Raw genomic sequence first — 18,699 nt, 5'->3', positions numbered from 1 at the left:
AGATTACTGTAAAAATTTATTCAATTATACACAACCAAATTTGTGAGTTTTCCATGGCCATGGAAACCCTGTATTTCAGCCCTTATCCTGATTTTAATAAATGTTTTTTACTTCATCTTATCTATCTTATGTATTTTACATACTTTATTTTTTTCAGTTTTTCATCTTTTTAATTTTTGTTTCTTCTTAAGATTTAAGTCTTCTATATACCAAGGTCTTCCATTTGCTTTAATTACTGTGTATAGTAGAAAGCTGTGAAAAGCATATATACTGTATAAAGCCATTTGTAACTTGGTTTTTGAAAAGTGCTCTACAATTTATGATTAATATAAGTTTTGCAGTGCAGTTTTCTAGTTCACTATTGTTTTGATTTCCCTCTTAGTCAGGGGTGACTGATGGACTTCCTGTTCACATTTTATGATTTAAAGTGATAAAACTATTTTTACATAAACACTTGGCTTGAGTAGCCCACAGAAACACTGAAGCAATTGCTCACAAATCACACCTGACACAGGGCTAGTGAAAGCTACTGTTCTAGCTTAAAAAGTATTTCTCAGGCAGTGGAAAAATAAAGTTTCCAGTCTTGGTCAAAACCCGGGGCTTAGCTCCTGCCTGTGAGAGGAATCCATAGAGTTTCGGGGAGAAGCAATTCAAAGCTACAAAGATCGAATAAGGGGATGGATGAAGGCAGGTGCCATGAAAAAACTGAAAAAAAATAAATAAATAAATAAAAATGAATGCAGTAGAAAGCAAACTTGGTTGGGAGATGTCTGGAGATTTCTATGTGTTGCAGAATCAATTCGTCCCTGTTTATTTGTCCTCCTCCTCCTCCTCCTCCTCCTCCTCCTCCCACTAGCCCTGGGCGTTGACAAGACACCGCAACACCCGACGCCTACGCAGGAAAAGCTCAACACCGACTTACCCAGAACCCATCTGATTTCCCTCGCTCTATCCCTCAACTCTCATCCTCCATCCCTCTCCCTCATTGCTCTCAGATGTCTCTCGCCCCATTTTCCCCCCTGCAGCCCTCCTTCCATGTTATTCTCTCTGAATTCATCCGTCTCTCTCGTCTCTCATACTGCTGTCATACCCGCCTCTTCTCTGTCCTTTCCTTCATCTCTCATGCTCTGCTGTTTGCACTCCTGTCCCATCTTTAACTCTATTTTTTCTCTGTCCCTCCAAGTCTCACAGTTATTCTGTCCACCTTTTTGTCCCTTATGTTTAATGATCTAATTTCCCTATTTTTCATCCTTTCTGTTATCTTTGTCGTCGTCCTTAGGCCCTTATACACCTTGTGTGAACAGCGATCTTGCAGGTTCACTGCATGTCACACTATGCGAGATGGGTCCAATAAAATCTTCGTTGCAATTTTTGTCAGACTGTGTGACATCTATTTCGAGGTCTGTCGGAGCGGTATGATTTAGACAGAAATAAGTGCAAGCACAGACACATCATTTGTCATCCAAGCTTTAGCCATTGCACTGGCACCATTTTTTTTTTGTTGTTTTTCAACCTAAAAAGTGTAACTTTAACAATGTTCCGGCAGTCAATGTATTCTGAGTCATTTCATGTCATACTCTGATTGGTCAGTTAGACGTGGGTCGAAGCAGCGGCCACATTGTGAGAATTTGGTCCTAAATTTCAGACACTGTCAGAATTCTGATGGAAACTTTAAACCAGCCATTGGTAGATGTGTCTGTGTGGTCTACAGCCAATGTTTTGGATCAATGACCAAAGATTTTAAAACCTTTTTCTCTCTTGATTATCAGCTTTTCACTGATATTTCCCAGAATCTAAAAGAGGGAATAAGGAAATTTTGCCACAGGTTAATAAGCTTGTGACAAGACCGGTGATACAGATAACAGACATTTTAAAAGAAACGATATTGGTAAATGATGCTCAGTGTCTGTATAGCCCTGTATGAAGTTACTGTTAACCCAAGCTAAACACTTGTTATTGTGCAGCTTCACATTAAAGCATTTAAATGGTGACACACAAGTTGGCCTTCACAGGGAATGCCATGTCTTTGTCAGTGACATTAGCACTAGTGCTACTGATCATCAAAAATTCATCTACAAAACAAGACAACAGTCATTTTTGGCAATTTCTGCCAGCGGATAAGTTTGAAATACCGCAAAGAGTAATGGAACAGTCAGGAGCACCCAGTAAAAACTGTCAAAAACTGTCAACTAGACTTTCAATGATTTGATAATATTACAATATTTAAGTCACAACGCAATATTATTGCAATTTAAACATTTTGCGATATGCTGAGTATTGCAACAACATATATTGTGAGATATTGCGATTTATTACCTTTTTACAACTGCAAATCTTGTCCCACAGGAAAACTTTGTCAATGTCTTTTTTATCTAATCAGATAAAGTTTTCAGTCTGTTCCTCTTGCTTCAGTGATTTCTAATGCAGCAAAAAGTTTCTAGTGAACTGACTAAAAAAAGCAAGTTATTTTATAATTCTAGTTGGCGACAAAAAGTTTAATTTGTATTTGTTATATTTATAATTTTATATACAAATATCAATACTTGGTGTTGGTGTATTGATACAATATTGCCATACTACATATCGTGATACTGTGCTGTATCGTTTATTCGCACACTCCTACCAAACAGGCACTTTGGCTTTTTGCTGTGACACCAAATCATCTGTCATCTTTACTCCCACTATGTGATGAGTGAAATCTGACTCCTGCCACTCTGTGCTGCGACTCGGCTGCTTCTGCACGGAGGAGACACTTTCAGTTTGTCATTGTAGCGCTGGATGTTCAACGAAGTATTGATTAAAAAAACTGGTTAAGTAATGTAATCGGTTTGTAATCTGTGTACGCCAAAACACCAGTAACACTGACTACTGTGGCAAGCCTATCTAAAAGTAATTCCCTCTTCCCCTTCACATTCCCTCTCTCCATACTTTTCATCTGTCTCTCCATTTCTCAAACTTTCCTGACTCACTCTATTTCTATTTCACGTTCTTTCCATCATACACTATTTTCCGTTCTTTTCTCTCCCTCCCACTCGCTCTATCTTTTTTTACCTCCACTTCTGGTTTGCTCATTTTCTCTCTACCTCTTTTTATCTCTCTTTCTGTCTGTCTCAGTGGGAGTTTGGAAAACACTCTGTCTCTCTCATGAAAGAAAAGTGTTGCTTCACTCCCCCAGCTCTTTTTTTGATACGAAATAAAAGGCAATGTGAAATATCCCCCAGACACACTCACACACACACACTGACATTCATAGCATCTATCCTCTCCTACAACCTACTCAATTGCTCGAAGACTGGAGCAATGTAGCAGTTTGAAGGGGCAGGGAAAGGGTAGAGCGAGAGAGAAAGAGAGAACAAATTAGTCTGGAGTATTGGGAAAGGTACGAAAGAATGAAATGTGTTTGTGAGAAAGGGAACAAATTAGTTTGGTGACAATAAAAAAGAGTGAGAGGACTTTGGTGGCAGTGGTGGTGTGTGTGCGTGTGCGTGTGTGTGTGTGTGTGTGTGTGTGTGTGTGTGTGTGTGTGTGTGTGAGTAAAAGAGTAAGTAACAGGTAGAGAGCTGAGGCAGAGGAAGCTCTCCCAGGAGGCAGAGTGTGTGTTTTCATGTTGTTCAGCTCAACATGACAACAGAGTGAAAACAGCGCGGATCAAAGAAGAAGTCGATATGGGACATGAACAAAGAGACGCAGTCAGTTTTAGTTTACTAGGGTTCAGTTAAAAAGTACACCAAAACACAACAAACAAACAAATACTTCAGACTAAATCCTATCTATTAAATCAGTGACTGAAGGTGAATAAAACACCCGGCAATATACAGCAAATCTATCAAATATAAACCTAAATGAAATTATGCCTCTTTTCTTGCATAATGCGCAAGTGCATTTTTCAAAGATATTTTTAGGGCTTTTTATTGCCTTTATGATATAGCAGCTGGAGAGTGACAGGAAAGGGAGAGAGGGAAGGGATGCCATGCGGCGAAGGGCCACAGGCAGGCCCCCAGGAAGTGCTTTGAAGGCCCAAAAATACTTTTTTCTTTTAAACTTACATTGTGCAAGTCTAGAGTCAATTTGTAAATCATTGGATCATTTTCATTAAAATTGCCCATTTCAAATTGGGAGTTGATCCATTAGGTCAGATAAAATTGCAAAAGAGCCATTTTATCCCCATTCAAGTTTGCGGAGGGCTAAGCTGAAAGTTAGCCACCTGGCCAGCAGGAGTGAGCCACTCAGCTTGCAAAAGTCTGCAGTGCACTTGCTATATGGGTGAAACTGAAGGTCCAGGTAATTCTAAATCTGGAGAGTTGACCATTTTTAGCTGAACAACTTTTATAGCAATGAACAGGGCGTCATCTTGTATCCTGTATCCAGTTGTTTTTATTAAAGAGGCAGCTTATATGGGGTTCACAGCCTACCAGGGGAGCTAGAGGTCGCTCCATTTGCAATCAATGTAAAAAAACCTCAATTAAAGGTTTTAAAGTATAAAAAAACACCAAATATATTTGAATTTGGCCATAAAACTGTATGAAAGTATACATTTTCCATTAAATAGTGACAGTGTGGCCATTCAAAAATGTATCCTGGATGTGATAATTGTACTCATTAAGAGTTAGATAACAATTTAGTGTTAGAAGAATCACATGCAGCGTTTGACATTGACAAGTATGAAAAGTTGTTTTTCCAACTTGGAAGTCGCTCAAAGACAAAATATTAAAAGTCTAAACAGAAAATAAACAAACAGGACCAGATGACAGTATCCAGAGTTCTTTAGGATATGGAGATAATTCAAGGGCAAAGTCATATAAATTATATGCAGTTTGAAAAAGCTAAATAGAGGAAAATCAAAATACATCAGAATATTAAAACTGACAGATGTTTTAGCGACATATATTTTAGCATTTTTTTGTTGAATTTTAACACTGTAAATGAGTAGTCTAAAAGTAGCTGTGGATCCTTCTGCCAAAGGACGCGTTAACTGGTAAGTTCTCACACACTGATTGGACTCTTAGCTTCTGTTTCATTGCAGCAGGTGCACAGGAAAGGTCAGTCATTAAACCAACAACATGTAGACAGCAATTTTTAAGGTGGCTATCTAGTGATCAAGATCAAGAACATTTCCAGTTAGATGTGGAAAATTTGTATTCATTTTTGGAGCATTTGCAATGACCAAACTGCTGGAGGTATTTCCAAAGATGCTTAATTTAGTGTTAAAAGTTTGATTCAAATTTGTCTCTTCCTTCTGTCATAAAAGATCATTTTGGTTGTTTTAATTTCCCCACTGAAACACATGTAGGTATACACACTAGTACTACAGCATATAATCAGCGTGTTTATCCCACCGCCACTACCACAAACAAATAAAAAAAACACAAGACTCATTCCACACCAGCTCGAATACATGCTCACTCCTCACTCACCGGTGTAGTCTTCACGGCAGATACAGGTGTAGCCTCCCTCTCTGCGGGCGCACACCCCTCCGTTCTGGCAGGGGTTGGAGTAACACAGGTTGATCTCCGTCTCACAGTAATCGCCTGTGAAGCCAACTGGGCAGCGGCAGCGTAGGCCTGCGATAGGGTGGATGGGCCGGAACAAGATGGACGGCGAGGAGATGAAGGGGGCGGAGCTGTTGAAGCGCAGCACTGAGATGCACTTCATGTAGTTCTGGCACGGCTCACGCAGACACACATTGTCGTCAAACGGGAGAACCTGGAGTGATGGGAGAGGAAAGATGTTGTACGTCATTGTGAAGAATGTTATTGTTGTGTTAACAAGTGAGCAGTAGTTTTCTGTTGTAGCTGCTCCAGATGGTGTCCTCATTCAATCTTAGTTTTCGCTGCTCAGCATGCTTTCTCATCAAGGGCTTTTTTTCATCCAAACTTCTGCCTAGCTGAGATATGCTATAAGCTTTTTCTTACAGCACAAATTCTGACTGGTAAAAGCAGTAAAACAATGTGCAACTGCTAATTATTAGTGTTAGCTGCTCTCCATTTGCCACTTCCAGTAAGTCATGCAAACAATATTAAAAAAAATATTAAGAATCTTTACTTAAGTAACAGTAAGTACCAATACAACAATGTAGATATTCTATAATATTACAAGTAAAATTGCTTTATTCAAAAATAGCCAACTGGTTCATATAAAGTACATATTATTAGTTAAATGAACCTCAAGTAAAAGTGTTTTGCAAAAAAATGGCCCATATGACTGATACATAATCATAGATAGGGCCTAACATTTTTTTGATATTATAAATACCAATTCATCGGTGCATAGTTTACATGTCATTTTTTACAAGTCACATAGTTTTTGTTGATATACAAATAGTTCAATAGAGTTTATTTCATAAATGTATCCATTTTCTAATGTACATTCTTAATCCGATATGGAACTAGTAACTGCAGCTGTCAGATAAATACATAAATAAAAATATAGATTTTCTTGTGACATGGAAGTAGAAATACTCAGAGGTTATGTACTTATTTGGCAGGGAGAAAACATTAGTAATGCCGGGGCACTAAAAATGCAGCACCTAACTTGACTGCAGCCTTGATTAATGTTATTTATAACACCTGTGCTTTTCCTGCACTAACATGTCAAAATGTCTTCCATGAAACAAGTCCATTATGCAGCTGACACAGCCATACTGAAAAAGAGAGGTTTAGAGGCATGTTTATGGAAAGAAAAAGTTAAATGTATGTAAATGCATGCTTTATTATTTAGAGACATGCAAGAAAATGTTGTTTCGTTCAACAACATTCAACAACAGCAAGATATCCCACGAGGCTACTGTAGGCTAATTATCCACACGCACTAACAAAAGGAAAAAGCTAACCATAACAAATTCATTAATTAACCTGTTTAGCTTATAATATGGACGGAGCTGTTTCACTATTCAAGCGAGAAACTCCGAGACACTGAGGATACTACAGGAGAAAGATATGTAATCTAACTTACTCTTAATAAACAAACAAAATGCTAACGTGTCTGCAATTAGTTTATCGGTCAATGTTAGCTGTTGACATGCCAATGTTTTGCACGTTAGCATGCTAGCGTTATCATTTTCACCTTCACCTTAACGTTAGTTATGCTAACTGAGTTACCATGCTTATGCTAAATATCGTTGTAACCTGGCGGACAAATGGGTAGTCTTGTTCCCCCCCAAAAATCCCATTTTTAAATTTCATTGACTTAAAATCTCTTTACATATCGTCCTCTTGTGGTGAAGCCGCCATAGTTCAGACGAAAGAAGCTTCGGGTTGATTAAAATGTTGACACGCTCGCAGCAGCGACCAGGCGTGGTGTTTTTGCCCAGCGTCACGTCTGTCAGGCTACAGAGCCTGCAGGTAGAGGCTGCTCTACATATTCTGATTAGTGGATAGATTTTGGCAACCAAATGAGATCCATGTAATATTAGTGTTGAAATGTTTTACTATCTTTACGAGAAAATCATAAATTATGTATAATTCTATGCAAAATATAGTATATGTGTGTGCAACAATTACAAATCCATCTTTCCACAATCTCCTCAGGTGAGAAACTTCTCAGGTCTCAGTCATTATGAGCGCCTCCTTGGATACTGGATAAAAATGGTTTGCTCTAAGAAATGCTTTACAGTCCCATCATAATGAGACTTAATGCTATTGGTCTTGTTTAATTTTTTTTTACCCTTATTAATTTGCACTTGCGTCACCCCGTAAAACACTTTCCGGTGGACTGTATTTACTGCTAAGGTCACTGAGTCAGATAGGTATTCACAAGATTGTGTCTTCCTAGACAGTAAGAGGATATAGATCCAGTTTTGTGTGTATCAATGTTTGCGTTTGTGTGTGTGTGTGTGTGTGTGTGTGACAGTGCCTGTTAAAAAAAGGTCACACACAGTCAGCCTTAAACTATGTATCTCTCGACACTGCTGTGCTCTCTCTAGGCCCTTCATAAATCTTTCCTCCTTTACGTTTCACTTGCTCTCTTCTATCGAAACATCTCTCATGTGCGTGTTCAGATATGCTCCGTAAGCTTGTATGTAACTGATGTGCATGCTGTGTCCAGGTGTGTGTGATTTCATGCATGAGAACATTTCGTGGTCATATCAGCGTATTGCTGGATAAAGCCATATGGCTGCGCTGGCACGGCATCTGTATTGTGTTATCATCAGTCCACATGCAATATGCTCAAGTGACTGTCTTGCCATGCATGTGTGTTTGCACAGTTTGTCTTAATATTTTGCATATCTTATTACATGTAAAATATATTTCCAGCTGCTGTCTGTTACCATATTTTTTCATAGAAAGTTAATTTAGAACATTTTTACTATCATGTGTCCGTGTGCATGTTTCTCGGAGTAGATACACACATTCTCACATGCGTATTTGTGTTTGTAAATGTGAGCTGACCTCCATCTGTGTCAGTGACGTCAGCCTCGGTCTGTTCAGGTACAGCTGTTCCTCCAGGGTCTCGGAGGGGAAGAACAGTCCGCCAGGCAACGCCGCAGAGAAACTGACATTCAGGATCCCTCCTGGCGCGGCGTCCAGGTCTGGCTGGATGTTAAAGATAAAAACGTCCTCAACGGGAACCGAGAGCACAGCCGACACGCCCTCCAGGAAGTTACTCAGCAGCGGTGACAGGAAGTGCTCCTGGGACATGTTCTGGAGGCGGACGGTGACGCTGCTGCCCAGCATGTCCTCGGTTATGATGAGGACACGGAGAATGCACTGTGCCGAAATGCTGTGGACGCCATCTGAAGAGTTAAAGAAAAGAACAGAGGAAAAAAGGTTAGGCGACTGAATAGATGATTCATGAGGTGTTTCGGGGATGGACAAAGGCTTAGGAAGTGACGGAGAGGGAGATAACCAAAGATAAAAATACAGAGAAGGTTGGCAGACATGGTGTGAACAGGTGACGGTGTAAAACGTGGAAAATAGATGAAGGAGACACGAGGGAGAAGGTTCAGGGGCGACAAGGATAAAGAGCGGAAAGACAGAGGTAAAGAGACAGCGATGAATGAGGGGAAGACAGAGAGGAAGGATTATAAAGTGACGAGAAAAGGTGAGGAGGTCACAACAATGTCATGAGATATGCAGCTTGGGCAGGACTCTTTCTCACTGCATATGTTATCATACGTTGTAAACACATTCAAGTTTGCACATTAAAACACAAAGGAAAAACAGTTCCGGTCTTCTTTTCAAAACTGCTTTGTGAACATGACATTTCACAGCAAAAGCTGCCTTTAAGTCTAACAGATAAGAGATAAGATTAGCTTTTATTGTCTCTTAAAAGGAATCCCTTTGCCACTGAAGTACAGAAACTCATACAGGAGGCTATTAAAAGTCAAAACACTGCCAAAGGCCACCTCAAGAGAACATCCACACATACACAAGCACATTTTCAATCAAACTTGTAGTTGCAGCTGTCAAAGGTAATGTACAGTAATTCAGAGTCATTCAAACTGAGTGAAAGAGAGAGAGAGAGATTTGTAGGTGATTGAAACTGCCAGTATGCTGATGTTTAAATAATGTGATGGGAAAATAAATTTGCCCTGGTCAGACTGGGTTCTTTGCACAAATTATGTGATCATTTATTGGCTGTGAGGGAAGTTTCCAATGTTGTGTTTTAATTTAACCTCCCTACAATCTGTTTAAGTTTCCTAAATATAATTTTAGTTGTATTGCCACCATGCATATATAGTATGTACAGTCTGTAACAGTTGTCTTACATGTTCACATGTCAAACAGGTTAAAAAGGCCATAAAACGGTTAGACTGGAAAATCAAGTGAACTGTCACAATATTCATGTCCACAACCAATCCTTTTTACTAAAACATATTTTTTCTATACTGCCGAAAAGGTTTCGGGAGAAACAAAATTGTCTTTACTGGCAAAGTTTTTCCCTTCCCATTGGAGGAAGGTCTGATGTTCTCATACTAAACCATAGATAGCACAAACTGATGTGTAGGGACCAGGTTGGTGTGGATGGTTACCTCTACAAAACACACACTGTCAGCCATATATTCACACACTGATGGCCGAGGTAAAGCTCCATACAAGGTGCCAGCTACTACCCAGCTTAAACATTCACACACTCACAATTTGAGGTTCAAAAGCTTGGCCAAGGATACTTGGACATGAAGACTGAAGGAGCTGGGGATCAAATCACTGATCTGCCTCCTGAGCCAGGGCTGCTTGTAATTTTTTTTTTTTTTTACCACTAATACCTTTATTTAGTGCTTTTGTGGTTTTAGTTAAAATATGATAAGTCAAGGTTTCCAATCCAGTCACGTCTTACTCTTCAAAATCTGAGAGAATTGGCTTATTGTCTTTTAAAATCATGGGAAGAAGGCAATCAGCAACTTAGGAAGTGACCCTAAAATTTGAAATTAGTAAAAAGTACAAGAAAATAACTTGAAAATTAGCACAAAAATAACATTTTAAAAAGTAAGTTAAAAATATAAAATAAAAATATAAAATATAACGACTTGGAAAAAATGCATAATTGTGTAGCATAATTCCAGATAAAAAAATTAGACAATATAAGTTTTATAATGATAAATACAGTTTTCTGGCTATTTCTCCTTAGCTTTTTAAAGGGAGACTTTCCAAATCGACTTATTTCTGCCAATTTGCTGGACACCTCTTATCAAGTTGTTCATTGCCTTATTTTCCCATGCCATTGAAAGAAATCAATCCCATTAGCTCATGGTTCAAAGGGTTAAAACACTGCTACATCCACAGACGCACATTCACAGATGTCAAATAGTTTGGTGGTTAGTTTGATGGCTAAAGGCAACTTTAAAAAACTTGCTAAAATCATTGCAAAAATGATTTTAATGCGATGCAAAACTGCCTGAGCGCTGAGGTTTTCTCTAAGTTGTTTTCTGCTCGCCCCTCTCTTACACACCTGTTTGGAAGTAGCTAACAAACAAACAAGCTCACAGAACATGATGGTTTTGTATGCGATTGTGACCTAAATCTGGAAACAAATCCTCAATAGATTTTCACTTTCACTTGAATGTGGCATAGACTAAATGTGACTTCATTAAGCCATACCCCTCTGTGACATAGCTTGATTGTATCTGTATATTTATTCATCATCTGCACACAGCTAATTATCCAGTGGACCTTTATGACAGGCAATAGATAGGAGATTCATGATATGAGACGGCAGGGTAATTTTCTAAAAATCCATCTCACCGTTGTTAGCAAAGATAATGCAATTATTTAATCATATGTTACAGTATGAAAGACAAAACTGATCCTCTGAAAACTGCATTTGTTTGTGAACGGGAAGTTGGTTTCAAGCCTTATGCATGTGACTGAACAAGCCACAGAGGGGGGGGGGGATATCACTGAGCAGCCTCATGTAGAAAATATCATCTCCCCCGTCTCCTCACATCCTGCTTTGGTTACAGATTCAACACAGCGCTCCTTTTCTCTGAAACCCGTCTCTACTACAAAATGAGTTCATATGAATCGCAGCAGGTCACGAATCCTACTAACAGAACAATATCTGTTTCAACAACAGACACGTTTCATCCACGTTGGATGCAAACACATTCCAGTGCTATAAAGCAATTTGGAGCGACAAGCTGCTTAATAAGCTATAAAATAATACAAGTGCATGCGAGCACACCGGCACGAGGAGGCAATTTCGTGCAGCGGCACTGGGGCAATGTGAGGGTGAAACAGGCTGAACGTTAAGACCACAAGAATGAAGCGAGAATGCAATACATGTCTTGATGCAAACAGGGCATAGCAAGTGGTGGACAGAAGGAATGAATGAGAGAAAGGAACAAAAAGAAAGGAAAGGGCATGGCAGCGATGGATGGGCAGTAAGGGGTGGAAGAGACGGGGAAGATGTTGACACAGGGAGGCAACGGAGGGTGAAGGAGAGTGTAGGAGCTTTATTAAAACCTGGAAACGCAGAGCAGATGAGGGAGGAGGACAGGAGAAGAGGAATGAGAGGAAATGAGAGTCTTTAGCCAGGGATTAATAAAACATACAGAAAGAGCACTTTAATTACAGTGACTGGCAATCAATAATAATTTACTATTTTATATTTCTGTGAATAATTGATTATTGATATTCATTTATTCCTCATGGCTAATACTGTAGTAAAACATAATTTGAAAGGGTTAGTGAACTGGATAAATGGTCAACTTAAAGGTGTTTGACCAAAGCGACCATTATTAACAAGCTAATTCCTCTATGTGTCACTCATTTGCTGCTGACACAAAGTGTTAAACATTCAGAAAGGAAGAAGGAAGGAAACAAAAAAGGAATGAAAGGAAAGGGAGACAAAATAAGCATAAAACATTTAGAATTATTGTTAAATGCTTTTTTTTTAAAGTTAGATCTTTATTTCAAAACATGCCAAATAAAAAGAAAGAAAAGAAACACAAAAGGCCCTTTTAAAAAAAAAAAAAAAAAAGAAAAAAAAAAACTAAGACATGGTTAAAGAGACAGAGATGGAGAGAAATGAGGGAGAGAGAGTGTTGGAGGGATGGGGGTTGGGTCGGGTGGCAGCTGGTTTGATTACCGGATTATGAGGAGCCTCACTCCCCACTGACCTCTAACACACACACACGTGCACACATGCATGCACACACACACACTTAAATCCAGAGCCCTTAGTAATAAATGAACAGACAAGAGGGAGGAGTGGCATTATGAAGGGACAGAGGAGGAAAAACTCCCACAGAAAATCATCTGGGGACATTTTAATGGAAAAAAATATCATAGAAATAGATGGATGATAACCTGAAAGGTAAACACAATGTAGCATATCTGACATTGAAATTATTAGGTGGAGTAATTAAATGTCACCTCGTCTTCTGGGGGCTAAAAGCCAGCTTTATCAGCCTTCTGGATCACGACGCAAAGACGCAGCAGTAATTGACACTGATCTCCCATTGTCATTGAAATGAGACAGGGATCTATGAAAAGACCCGGGATAATCTGCTGGAGTAGAACCCAATCTTACACACACTCACACACACACACACACTCACTAATACACATATTCATTCTACTTCTGTACACATTACAGAAAATACACCCATCATACTAACTCCAACACTTTTCCTATTAAACTTAAATCTGAATAGCATTAAAGGAGCAGTTTGACATTTTTGGGCGTGTGCTTATTTGCTTTCTTTTGGAGAGATAGATGCAAAGATTGATATTAGTCTCATGTCTGCATGGCATGTGAAGCTAGAGGCAGGAGGTGATGCATAAAGACTGGAAACAGGGAAACAATTAGTTTGACTTTTTATAAAGCTTAAAAAAATCCTTATTTGCACCTCTAAAGCTTACGAGTTAACATTTTCAATAAGTTATGAGGGCCCTGACACACCAAGCCAAAAGTCAGTGTTGGGCTGTCAGTGAGCTAGTTTGTGCGGTGAGTCCTGCACTGTTCCCTTTTTTTGGCCAATTCAGCATGTTGAATTGAGAAAAAAAAGCATAAGTGAGGAAAGCAAACAAAGAGCTAAATTCAAGATGGCATGAGACCGAAACAAATGGTTTAAAATCAAGTGTCAGTTTGTCTCTGTCGTTCTTCGTACGAAAAGTCGTGCGAGTCGTTCTTTGTACGAAAAAAATTAAATGTTAAAATGACAGAAAGTAACACGGACGTCATGCCATGTAAAACATTTTCACCACTGAAAGATGGACAGCACAACAGCTCCCTGAGAGTGAAGCAAAAACATCTGGATCCCCCCCTGGTGGCTGGCTGCAGTATAGGTCATAAATCCTGTCTATGTAAGCGAATGGGACCATGGGCCAAAATAAAAGCTGAAACTACATTCCAAATAAGTGTTAAACCCAGATGGTTTCTGTCATTTTGGTAGTACTTATCACCCTGATACATGTGTTGATTTTTCAGATAAGTTTAGTCATAAGTAGCTATTTGATGCTATAAAAAAAGATTGACGTCCTGATTGACAGTTGCATGTGCCAATCAGTGTGCTGGTGATTAATGGTGCTGCTCACAGATGCTCGGACAGGTGTGAGGGCTGTAACTCAAAACTGCGCTGACTGTTACTGAGCAGAGTCTGGCTCCAAATGATGTCATCAGCGCATGATGACAGCACTCGTATCAATGATATTTTGGCGTTATTTCTGAAGTGTAGACACAGACATCTTTAGATACAGTTTTTGTCTTTTAGGCAAAGTTACGCTAACCGTCTCCCCGGCTGTAGCTAAATAATTAGCATAAAGACTGTTTCATTGCTATCCTGTTGCAAGGTCAACAGCTTTGGTCACTGTTCACTTCAGCAACCGCGTTAAAATGTCTGTTTCTATGGCATTTAAATAAAGAGTCCTTTAAGAAATACAAAGGGACCCATTCAGAAAGTTTATGTTGCCAGGTTTGAAACACGAGAGTGGCATCAATCTTCTCATCTAACTCTCAGCAAGAAAGCAGAATGAGCATATTTCCCAAAATATCTTAAAAATGCCTGTGAGGACCAAACTGAATGTCCTCTATTTTTCAAAAACATCCTGCTAACAAAGACAAATACAAAATCTCTCTCTCACACACACAGTACAGTGTTTAGGCTTACTTCATGTAAAATAGCATTTGTCATGTTATTACTGGAGTCCTCCTCTAACGTGTTACTACTCAACATATGTTGTGATAGAACAAACAAACATTTTATTTCAAAAGGATGATAAACCACGTACACCTCACTTTTTAACAACTGCTTAAAGATGGTTCTGTTATTCTCCTCTTTGCCTCCAGCCAATCCATCTGCACCAAGGTTATCTGTTCTTTTGTTGACACACGTTTGTGTCTGTGCAATTGCCATGTTAGAGTTGTGCAGACTGTGTGCTTAACTGTTTTCTGATAAGAAAAACTAGAAAAATAAAAATAAAAAAAAAACAATTTCCTCTGCCAGGCACACTGAAAATTTCCCCTGTGAGTCACCTGCTCCCAGGAATCCCCCTTGGTGGTCCACAGGGGACGACTTCGACAAGTCAACAAAACATGTAGCACGCTGACATAGAAAAATGGTACTCCTAAATATCAGTGCCTGTTTGTCCTGACAGTTTTTAACTACACCATGTATTTTATCAGCCTTCAGGGGTGTTTTTGCTCCAAGCAGCCATTAAATTTTGTCAGTAAAGCTGGCACTCACACACACACACACACAAACATGCACAATAAAATATCTTCATTTGGCTTCCCTTGGTGTCCAACTAATTTGGCGAACCTGCATCAGCACAGAGCTCTTCACTCCCCCTCTACACGAGGCCAACTGGAGGTTTGAAATAGAAAAGAAAAACAATCATTCCAGCTAAATGGCCAATTCGCCAATTACATCCACCAAACTCTGTCCACCTCCCGTCAGCGCAGGTCAATGACTCATCCACTTCCCTCTTAGGCACATGCCCTGACATGCAAATTACAGTTCTGCTGGAAACATAAAAGTCATAATCAATAAGTCTGCAGAAACATAAAGTCCAGTGTCCAAAATTTCTGCAAGGTAGGTTTCAGCATTACAGCATGGGAATCTCTCAAACACTGAGCCCAATTATAATGTTTCCTGCTGTGTTAAAAAGTTCATATTTTTCTAAAAGAAGTAGGGATTTCTTACCTTACCCAAAGTTTGACTGTGCAGCACAACTTAAAGGGCAACGACGCCCATTTTCAAAATTCAAATATGTTTTTCTTATGGCTTATGCCAGTCCAAACACATTAGTAAACATGAGCAACTCTCTTCCAAATCCATAAGCTAGAGTGCTTAAACTCAAATTTGTGATGTCATAGGGTATAAAGTCTGGAGCTGCTCCACTGACAGTAAACGGTGGAAGATGTTCCAGATGACACTCAGAGCAGTCAGGGGAAAGTCCTGAGTATATGGGGACATTTTCTGTTTCAGAACGGAGGGCACCACGATAGAATAAAGCTCATTTGGTTATTTAAAAAAAAAAAAAACAATTCTGTGGGTCCACAAAGTCAGGCTCCCTTCCACTGTCTGTCGAGAGTTTATGGCATCACAAGTTTGAGCCTTGCCTCTTTGGCTTTTGGCTTAGAGAGAGAGGATGCCATGTTCACAAACATTGATTAAACAAGGGAAACAACATAGGAATTCTTAAAAAAAAACATTACTTTACTTGGATACAAGAAGAAACATCATTTTGAAATGTATCTTTTGTAAATTTTGGATCAAATTCCCGCCTGTTACTAAAAACCATCCATTTGGCCGTCTTCCATCCAAAGAATTTAATTTTCAACAAAAAGTCAGACAAGATAATCAAACTGGAAAGAGGGGGACAGAGAGCTGTATGACATGCAACAAAAGTACCAAGGCTGAAATCAAACAAAGAATGTTGCAGAAATGTGGCATGTGCTTTAACCCCTCGGCTACCAAGGCACTCTGAGACAATACTTAAGACAAAAGGGTCAGATAAATACCTGATATATGATTGTTATTGTAATTATTATTGACTCTTTTTTTTTTAAAGATCTGTATTCTTTTCTTTCTTTTGAGGGGTAAATTTCAGGTAATATTGTAACCCATAGATTTTTTCTGTGTTTTTGAAAGAAATCCACCAGTTAGCCTAGGTTTCAAAGCATAAAAACACATTTGAAGTCTACTGATCTAAAATTTCTAAATATTTCAGACATAAGGTTAAAAAAGGCAAATACTGAAGCTCAATTAGGAAAGAGAAGCCAGCATGTATGAGGACATAAATGACCTACTCTTCTTCATATTCCCGCCAAAGCTCTTGGGATTCATATCTGTAAAAAGGGCGGCTGTATCATTTTAGATAGAAAGCCTTCATCTCCAGAACTAAACCCAGAGGCATCCGCTCTGTCTCAGAGGAATATGAAGACATGGAGCGGTCGTGAATTGCTTTTGACTCCTGGTGAGAGGTGAGTAAGGGTGATCTTGTCCATAACTTCCCAATAAGCCAGGAAGTCATAACTAATGCATTGCCCTTTCTCCGTGGCACTCTACTTTAGTGTTCATGGAAACAATGAAACATTAATAACCTCCAAACTCAAAACACCACAAATGGAAGGTTATTTTGGCGTCTTTAGCACCACGGGAAAAACAAAGCAATTTGTACATAACAACTCGGAGACGCTTTTGGGCTTCGAGCCAACAATTTTCCCCTTTGTGTGTCCGCACTTCAAAGAGGGAGGAGAGCTTGGGGCTGGCGTGTATAAGGCCGCTAAGAATAAACACACTGATCTGGAATCACCAGCGAGGTACCATGGATGCGTGAACATCAATATGCCGTGAAAGAGAGGCTGGCCTCCGATCAGTGCTCCAGCTCTAAGATGCTTTGTGGGTACATGGTCCCCAGCGTTTCAAAGGGTTGACGGAGTTCAGTGCTATCTCTCTGCGCCAGGTAGCCTGACTAATAGCACACTCAAAGCTTCTTGAATGTCAGAGCATCCCGAGCTCGCTTCCTGGAAATCCAGACGGAAATAGTCTGCAAAGTAGCGTACAATAAGCCCACAGCTGGAGCTGAAAACAGCCCCAGAAATATTTTTTGAAAAGCTGCAATAGAGGGCAGGAGGATGGGTCACAAGGCAGAGCTCTGGCATTTTCCTTTGAGGAAGAAAGCAAGAAAGTCACAGAGCGAAGCAGCCAAAGGGTTGCAGATACTGCACAGGTGGTTTGTGAAGGAAAAGTCACTGATTCAAAAATGATGTAAGAAAAAGCTCTGCTGCAAAACTTTACTTTATCTGAAAACCTCACACAACTCACTGCTGCTTTGAAATTAAAGGATAACTGTTAAAAGAAACACATTTTTGTTGTTACATAGCTACAGTTTTTAGTGTTTAAGACAATATATGTCTACGAAGGTGCTTGGAGACACATCAGCTACACACATGGCTACTGAAAGACACACAAACTGTGTCCCAGTTCCTGTGGTAATTTATCATTTATTATTTTTTACCACCAAATGTCAAAGAAAATCCCTGTCTTTTCGCATTCGGTAAAACCAGATATAATGGCTTCAAATGTTTCATGACTACCCTGCACTCGGGATTTTATATAAGTTCAAATCAAATGAGACTTTGGGCAACTCGCTCATCACACCGGTCATATAAAACAACACTTCACTGTCTGTGGTTTGTAACAGAGTAATAATATGGAGGAAAAAGGGAAGTGGTATGTGTTGATATCAGTGGGCAAAGCCTTTTTTATTTCTTAAAATTTGTGGTTGAGGTCTAATTCATTTATCTCTCCCTCATCCTCCTCCTGATATTAAGGCGAAGGAGGTGTGTGTGGAGCCAACAGCCTGCGATACTAGCGTATTGTGCTAATCTCTGAGCCCGCCCACTTTTTGGAAGTCCAATCAAATGTTCTTGCAATTGTAAAATTCTCAAATATTCAGTTTCACTGAGAAAATATGTCACACAACAGTGCTAAAGTCTTTAACTTCCATTTAATGTGCTGTTGATGTAACCTGTGTGGGGGAGGAAACAGAGTAGCCGCACACATAGAAGATTAAAACACACTGCAGATGATGGTGAGACATTTTAATGAGGATGAAAGAAATAATGAAATCTTTAAACATTAAGCTTTCTCTTTGTCATGTGGTCTTTTGTTGCAGACTGACGTTTGTTGGTGCCCTCATTATTTTCTAATGATACCAAAATGGTAAAGTACATTCCTTGTTTACTGAGAGCACACTGCGACAATCATGGTGCAGTGGCACACACCGGAACCTAAGGGGAGAGATGGTCTGT

The 18,699-nt window shown here is 39.4% G+C and overlaps 1 protein-coding gene across 1 annotated transcript in view; it reads right to left on the bottom strand.

Moving 5' to 3' along the window:
- celsr3 (cadherin, EGF LAG seven-pass G-type receptor 3) overlaps positions 1–18,699 on the bottom strand; it is a 125,432-nt gene that overhangs the window by 84,117 nt on the left and 22,616 nt on the right. Inside the window, exons 2-3 of the mRNA XM_042492564.1 lie at positions 8,388–8,731; positions 5,415–5,703 (exon numbers count right to left, since the gene is read on the bottom strand). Coding sequence (XP_042348498.1) covers positions 5,415–5,703; positions 8,388–8,731 — 633 coding nt within the window. The remainder of the gene's footprint in view (positions 1–5,414; positions 5,704–8,387; positions 8,732–18,699) is intronic.

This window comes from Plectropomus leopardus, chromosome 8 (genome assembly GCF_008729295.1).
Source record: "Plectropomus leopardus isolate mb chromosome 8, YSFRI_Pleo_2.0, whole genome shotgun sequence".
In the NCBI taxonomy this organism is placed as follows: Eukaryota; Metazoa; Chordata; class Actinopteri; order Perciformes; family Serranidae; genus Plectropomus; species Plectropomus leopardus.
The sequence above is the reverse complement of the archived record's forward strand: the minus strand, read 5'-3'. Positions and strand labels throughout refer to the sequence as shown.